This window comes from Hyposmocoma kahamanoa, unplaced genomic scaffold (assembly GCF_003589595.1).
Source record: "Hyposmocoma kahamanoa isolate Upper Pololo Valley unplaced genomic scaffold, ASM358959v1 114, whole genome shotgun sequence".
Lineage (NCBI taxonomy): Eukaryota > Metazoa > Arthropoda > Insecta > Lepidoptera > Cosmopterigidae > Hyposmocoma > Hyposmocoma kahamanoa.
Window position 1 is genome coordinate 3,241,006 of NW_020653383.1, and position 8,532 is coordinate 3,249,537.

The 8,532-nt window shown below is 37.6% G+C and overlaps 1 protein-coding gene across 1 annotated transcript in view; it reads left to right on the top strand.

Annotated features, from left to right (window-relative positions):
- The window catches only part of LOC113239639 (visual system homeobox 2-like), a 152,626-nt gene extending 148,361 nt beyond the window's left edge, over positions 1-4,265 (top strand). The window contains exons 8-9 of the mRNA XM_026476701.1: positions 401-580; positions 2,872-4,265. Of these exons, the coding sequence (XP_026332486.1) occupies positions 401-580; positions 2,872-2,994 (303 nt within the window). The 3' untranslated portion in view covers positions 2,995-4,265. The remainder of the gene's footprint in view (positions 1-400; positions 581-2,871) is intronic.
- The last annotated feature ends 4,267 nt before the right edge of the window (positions 4,266-8,532 follow it).

The following is an 8,532-nucleotide window of genomic DNA, read 5'->3' on the forward strand; positions in this document are numbered from 1 at the left end:
ACAAAGATCTGCAACAAACAGGTAGAAAAATTCATAAGGTCCGCTAGTTCGTTCCGTGGCTTAGTTGGCATAGCGTCTGGCACGGTTTGGTGGGAGACGCTGGTTCGAATCCTGCCGAATCGAAGGATTTTTTTCTTAGTGTTCTTCTGATCTTTGTCTTAATAATTATAACAAACTAGTAGAGTAATTTCACAAAAATCATTGAATATCATGGTGGTCAAACATCGTGACAGTCCATAAACTTTTTTTTCAATAAAATAACAATTTCCCTAACGAGGGACACCGCGTAACTATCTCTAGGACGCTTTCGGGTTACATTATTTATTCTATACACGCAATAACAAGTGTGTATGTGTGTTGTAGTGTCCAACATTTACAACTTTTTATTACACATTCGCAGGCGCAAAGCTCCCCAGCAAGCAGCACCACGGCTTCGTCATCAGCCAAAGGTCGGGCGTCGCCAGACCGCGATCGCGAATACGACGACCCCGAAGCGTTCCGCAACAACAGCATCGCCTGTCTACGCGCCAAAGCACAAGAACACCAGGCCCGCTTGCTTAATAACAACCTTCTTCTTCAGGTAATAAAGATGAAATCAGCTATACATAGTCTACTACTTTTCAAGAGAGTTAATGATATCGCCTGCATGTTTATAAATGCAGGCGTCTAACTTTTCAATAAACGCTAATCTCCATAATCCATAATCTGTAAAATATGGTCTCCCAGTAATTGGGTGCAATTTCCATAGCTTTTTTGGTGTTAAATGTTTTATCATAAGAATTTGAAAATTAGGTCTTCTTGAGGTGCCATTTCCTACCGGAACTCGACGATCATTAGGGTTTTCTGTATTGACACAGCTGCACGGAACCAAGATTTTGTGCTCAGGTTAAATCATCCGTCATCGATCAGTCCGGAGATACTTCCTAGGACATGAATGTCCATTTTCTGCATCTCCGGTGTAACATTTATGTATTTTTCGCATTTGTACATGCTCGTCATGTTCCGTGTTGCAATCTTTACGGCACACCCGGACATTCTTAGCATCCTCTGACCACTTAAGGTCTGTCGGGGACTGAGGGCCGTTGCTTGCGTTGTATTTAATAATAATAATAATAATAAATCTTTATTTCGGACAACAGGGATCCATGTTAGTAACAAAGGTAGCTTATAATTGGGTTAGTACTTAAATTCTACTACGGATTTTGTGGTTGTTATTAAATGCCGCATCACGAGGCAGTCACTCTTCTCCGTGATAGTCTTCAGTAGACGCCGACTTCTTCCGCAAGAGCGCTATGAAGCTATCGACGCGAGCTTTGACCAAACATGGCAGACGCAATGCTGAGCCGTGGCAACCGCAGCAGCGTCCTGAAGGCATTATTATATTGCGTATACAGGGCTCCGAGCGAGCTTTGCGTATAGGCCCATTGGGCCCGCGTGTAATGGTGTGCAATAGGCTCTAAAAAGAGTGACCTTCACCTCTGCCGTACATCGATCAAACCTGTAAGCCAGGATATCACCGATAGTGCCCTGTGTTCGTGTTCCATATCCATATTGTTCTGAGAAAAAATAATGCGGTGGTCTTCCCTTTGCCTTCCCCATCGCTGTTTGTTACTAAGAGGATAATGATGACCACCAAATGTACTGATCCACTTGAATCTCCACTCGGTAGCCTCCTGTACCTGCACCTTATATGCAGTGAGTGCTTATCTACTGGCGGCACTAACTCGCCATGTTACGGAATTTATTATTATCTGATTACTATATATATTTAATTTAGTATTATCTCCCGAGATATATATACCCACTGCAGTGTACACCCTCGAAAATTAGGTAACGAAAAAAAATTGTTAAATAATTTACCTTTATTTCAGGTGAGTTGGACGTCTAACGCACACGCTTATTTTTTTAATAAAAATAAATAATTAAAAGTTAACGTAAACAATAATAATTGTAAAACCAAAACTGCTTACTATGCCAAATCACGAATAATACTGCACTTATATAATATCCTCCGTTGAAGTAAAAACCTTATTGCCCATCTTCCTAAAGTAGTACATTTGTCATGAATACACAGTTTTCCCACATAATCACATAAATGTACCTAATTATAAACGCCTACACAATGAAAGTTTTCTCGAAGTGATAAAACGGAACCCGTAGAGTACTAAACCATATTCTTTACTTATTTGTTAAAAAGCATATGGAATTATGATGGGCTGTCCTCTGCACCATCCTAAGAATACCAACTATACTAAGTGCCATTTAGCATGCCAGTAGCAATTAATCGTCCCATCTTACACTGTATACATTATTTATGAAAACGATACTTTCCAATGTTATTACAACGTAATTCATATTGTTTATTTTCATTATACATATACTTATATCTTTTTTGGCACACACTCATACCGTCCCGCACTAGGTAAAGGGACATGCACATAGGAAACCACAAATTACACCCAAACTACGAGAGAAACAAATGTAGGCCATACAAATATTTCTCCCGGCCCAAGAATCGAGCCCGGGACCTCTGCGTAGCAGATCAGCATGGTAACCGTTCGGCCACAAAGGCAGTTATGTGTATTATTAAAATGATGAGTAATATAATACATTATAATACTACAACTGTGATAACAACATATAAATTTACAGAGCGATATGCCTGAATTTTTTTTTTTAATATATGTCACTATCTTTTATTATATTACTCAAGCGATGTCAAAATTACGCAAGATTTTTAGGGATCGGCGAAAGGTCGCTGTTAAATTGTGACTTCGGGATGGAAATCGGGTGAATGACCGCTATTAACATACTAAATAGTACAAACTATAAACTGTCATTTATTTACCAAACCTTTTTACCTGTTTCCAGGTGCGAGGTATGTCCCGCCCTCAAGCCGGAACCCCAATCGCGGAGGACGATGGTCCAGGCGACATTGATGTAGGCACCGAAGCACCACTGGACCCTCCGCAGCATCCTCCTCATCTCTACTGACCGCCCGTGCTGCTGTAGGCTCACCATGGGATTAACATCACGTGATCATGACGCATGCTGATTGGCTGATATAGAACTCGAACGCCAATATTACAGGAAATGCTATTGGATGAATAACGCGTGATTGCTTAGAGGCTAATGATTAGACCAAATGGTCGCTCCAAAGTGTTTTGTTAATGGCTAGAACTCATGTGATGTGGCGTCCACCGATTGGCCAGTGAGATCACGTAAAAAGGAATTAATTAAAAACAACTGACAGTACTTAAGTGTAATTATGTACATTTTAGAATTAAGCATATTTAACAGACCCTGTTTCGTGCAATACCTTTAGTTAAGTATTTATCTGTGTAGCCTGTGTTAGTAGATTGTACAAAGTTCCCAGCACTTAGATTATTGTAATTACAAGTTTTAAGTAAGAATAGATCTGCGGGCTAATCATCTGAGTCGAAAGTCAGCCTGATGTTCTGAATAATTTCTCAAATCGAACAAGATTGGACTCATTCACTACTTTCAATTCCCGAAAGTTAGAAATGGGCGACGAAAATATATAGAGTTTAACATTTCAGACAGGTCAGACAGCTTACGCCTATAATATGGGTTAACGTAGAAGCACTGCAGACGCTTGTAGAGTCTGTGGCACTGCAGCCGCGCCATTACTCATTTTCGTACAATATCTAGTCTGCAAAAGAAGCGCGCGCGTTTCAGCTACGGCGCTGCAGCTGCGCTTCTAAATATTGAATGAAAATTAGTAATGACGCGGCCGTAACGCCAAAGTGGCGCCATTACTGCGCTTCTATAAGCGCCTACTTTGAAAGCACCCTCAAGGTAGGAAGGCACCCCTAGCCGCCCAACTAGCACTGAGTACCTTTATACAAGTGTAATACTATTAAGTACATATTTACAAAAATCTTAACATCTATTCTTACGTAAACCTTGTAAAAATTTACCTTCTATTATATTAAATAACTTTATTGTGCCCCGATAAACAACTCTAAGTAATTACGAGGCAAGAAAAGACTATGTATAAACCATAATTAGAATAATTTAAAGATCGATATGTATTAAAGTAATTACTCGTAAGTGTTTCAGGGATAAAATTAAATTTGAAAAAAAATGTTAAAATCATTTCAGGCACTAAATTTTAAAGTAAATGCATAGTAAATGGATAATTTTCGGGCTAGTTTTCTTTACTTAATTTGTGGTGGCAATTTTAATTATTTAAGTATTCGAGTATATAATCATGAAATATTGAATAACTATAAGATACTACACTCGAATATTAATTAATACTTCATGATAATATTATAGAATATTCCAATAGTATAGATTGCCACCGAAATTAGGTAAACAAAACTAACCTCAAAATTACCCAATTATTTAATTATGTTTAACGAAGTGGATAACAAAACAACGAAATATTGAGTTTTGCCGTTTTTTTGCCACTTGAATGCGTTTATTAACAAAAAAACATCGAATACATTCCAAGAAAGACTACTGAGGCCTAAATTTTCTTCTAGGTTAATAACAGACTTGCCTGTGTTTATACTTAATTTTTTTAAATGTGCAATCCCGAAATTTATTAACGTTTGTAAGTACATACACAATTCAAATTATTCACTTTGAAAAAGGTAACTGAACTACTAAGAAAATTATAACCGTAATAAATAATCTACTTTGTCAGAGTTTTAAATAGTGAACAATGATAAAATATGCCTTCTTTTGACTTCTCTGGAACCGGTTTATAAAAATGATTGAAAAGTTGACTGTAAAAATCTTCTTTAACTATTTATTGTACTTACATTATATACAGATTGTGATAGATATGGAGAATAAACATATTCGCTTATTTCTGCGATTTATAGATCCTTATATGTAATTGCTGTTCGTCAGTCCACCGGATTGGAAACATTACGTACATCATTAAATTGCTTTGCAGATATGTGCTGGTGTCCTCACGATGTGTTCGTTCAACGAAAAGCTCATGATGTCAAATTAATCTTCGTACATAAATTTCGAAAAACTCAATGGAAGCCCGGATTCGAATCCACGACGCTTGGGTAAATCAAAACATTAGGCTACTCATGAAGAAGGCTTTATTCATGAAGCACTTTAGCTTTATGCTACACTACTACTATTTATACAAATCATGAACAATAAAGAGTACGCAAATTTAATTTGCAATACCTAAAGAACTGCAGGTATGATGAACATTTTAGTTCTTTCAATATATTAAAACATACCCAATATATATTATTATATATTAATATTATACAGAAAGAAATAAAATGATCTTCAATGAATTACGATAGGCTTACGATTCTTTACGTAGTAGGGCTCGATTGTACATGTCACAACGAACTTTATGCCAATTATGTAACTGCACTACAATTCTCCGGAAGACTTGGCTCTTATTTATCTTGTATATTCTTGTAGGTAGAATTAGTTCCGGAAGTAGTTCCGAAACTAATAATCAATGATCATTATTACAAATAAAATACAACTGACAAGTCTCAGAAATAAGGGCTCGAAATTTTAATTTTCTTGCGTAAGGTGAAGATTCCTATTAAAAAATCACAATATTAGAATCCTGATGAATGAACTCCGAATTCGGCTGTTTTTCAAACAAAATAGATGACCAGTGTTGGCTTTACCTATGGTGTAGGGAATGCAGCCACATGGACGCAAAGTCTTAGGGGGCGCCATGAGCCACACGTGACGCCTCCAAAAAACCTGCGTCTCTCGGGGCGCAAGCGAAGTAAACTTAAAGCTATTGCTTCCCTATATCATTTATAATTGCACCATTTGCACCCAAATTTCCAATCGTTGGGGAAAATATAACTTAAGTATTCCATTTTGATCGCGTGACTAGAGGGCGCCAGAGTATTGTTTGCACCCGAGCGCTACATTGGTTAGCGCGACGCTGTAGGGTCAATTCAGAGACAGTTCTTTAGTGGTTGAATTGTTTATGATGTGACCTATCAAATGGTAGTGGTAACTGATAAACACAAAATAGCTTTTATAGTACTAAAATAAATACGAAAAAAATTACATGCTTGGATTGAATTGAAACTTATTTTCCGGTAAATTAATGTTTACCTATTTCCCCACTACTATCACAGTTTGTATTACTAGTAACCCAGTACTTAAGCGCATAACAAATTGTATTTATCGAATAAAACTGCAGTGAAAGACGATCTGTTGACACAACAATTTAAACAATCGTGATAATACAGCAGCAAAATAAACAGTGTACATCTGACTTCATTTGTTTTATTTTCTAATAAGGGCTTGTGAGTAATTTTCAGGTTCGTTTTCTCTACCTAATTTCGGTGGCAATTTTTATTACTTAATCATTCAAGTATATTTTCGTGAAATATTAAATAATATTACAGGATGCTACACTCGAATAATAATGAATATTTAACTTTTAAGTTTTGATTGAATGTCACGATGTTTAACCACCTTCTATTTCTTCTTCCTGTCCTTATCCCACGCTAGGTGGGGTCGGCACAACATGTATTTTTCTTCCACCCTCCCCTATCAGCCGTTATTTTTATACTCACACCTTTCTTATCCATGTCATCTTTCACACATATTGTTTTCACACTGATGTTTGACCACCATGAAATTGAATTATTTTTGTGAAATTACTTCACTAGTTTGTAATAATTATTAATACAAAGATCGAACACTAAGAAAAAATTCCTTCAATCCGGCTGGATTCGAACCAATGTCTTCCAGCAAACCGTGGCGTGACGAGGATATCCATATAAGCAGCAGGCCACGTTTAGTTAGCTCGGTTAGCTTAATTCACGGAGTAAACCAAAGTATGAATAGATGACCCGGCTACGTGAGCTAAGCTAAAACGGCCCATTCACTACCTGCCAAGCCTACGCCTAGTCCCCTGATGATGTAAAGGGGAAGGCAGAATTAAATCGTGTAATTTCATCGCACATCTCCGTGATATATCCTGTAAAATACGGATAAGCAGGCAACTTTACGGCGGTGTTCAAGGCTCTGCAGCTTCGCCTCTACTAATTCCGAGTCACCTATAAGCCTCTTGACACGCTTGTCAATTGAATCCAAGGTGGCCAGTTGATATGTAGCAGAGCCATTCCAAAGGTGGCAACAATACTCCATAAACGACCGGACTCGTGCTTGGTACAGCTGAAGCAACTGTCCCGGTGTGAAGTAACGCCTCACCCTGGAAAGAATGCCAAGCTTCCTGGCTGCATTTTTGGCCATGGATTCAATGTACCTATCTGCCGAAGTTCAGATTGGACCACAGGTCCATTCCAAGTAGCTGGAGGCGGTCGGCTATCGGTATGGATAAATCACGAAAAGTCGGAGTTAGCTGAAAGGGACTCCGTTTAGTGGAGAATAGACACGCCTGCGTTTTGGTAGCGTTAAATTTGACAAGATTGGCATCGCCCCAATCACAGACTGCCTTCAGCGTCAAATCTAAACCTTTAGCATTTTCCTTTTTTCTTTATGCATTTTGGTTATAATTGAGGTAAAACAGAATGTACTTAATACACGCCTTTTTTCGAGATGCAATCAAATCTAAGCTAGGTGGTTCTCGAGATTCAAAGAACCTTCAAATAAATTCAAATAATTTCATAAATAATTTCAAAAAAATAAATAAATTTTGTATATTATGCAAAATTTGTACGTGAGCTCCGAGACTAACACAGGTATAATTTTAAAATAATAAATCGGTTGTATCTTCTAAACAAAAAGGCATCTAGTTCTAAAATTTTGCGACTAGAATCGACTAAATCACGGCTTTTTTTGCAATCAAATCTAAGCTAGGTGTTGCGGTTCTCGCGATTGAGAAATGGTGTCGCTGGAATAAGCTTAGGTATTCCAGGGTGGACAGACTAAATAGCGACTTTTTTCTGGCTAGTCAAATTTTCAAAACTCGACCATGGTCACGCTGGAAGAAAGGCCCATTTAGATGGAGAGAATTTATCGCACGCTTCGTGACGAAAAATCGTACGCGATTATCGTAAGCAATAATCACCATAAGATTATCGTATAATATTTACATTGAGGCAAGAACTGAAATCTCGCCTACGATTATGTCATACGAGATTCGCAAGCACCTTAATCGCCTCCTCGACTGTTTACACGGAGAAATATGTACTAAGGAGACTCTTGCTTAAGAGTTTTCGACTTGTCAAAACACGATCTCGTATGACATTTTTTCAAGTTCATACGATCATCGTACAAATTGGTTCGAACCGTTTTGAGTGCGAGAATTGCCATTCGAGTTCAGTGATTACTGCGGTATTGCCTATGAATACATCAAAATGACGCAAAAATCATTCAAATTTGGAACTGCTGATAATATTAAGTTCATTGCACTATATAGAAATATACATTTTTTTTTAATTTTATAACATTTCTTAACCCTTTTTTTTCTTTTCGTTTCCTTAATTCTTATCTTAGAAAAGCAGTGATAATCAAAACACACTCGCGCACTGTACTCATGGTAGAAACGGCTGGCACAAAAACTCTAAATACGATTTTTGGCTT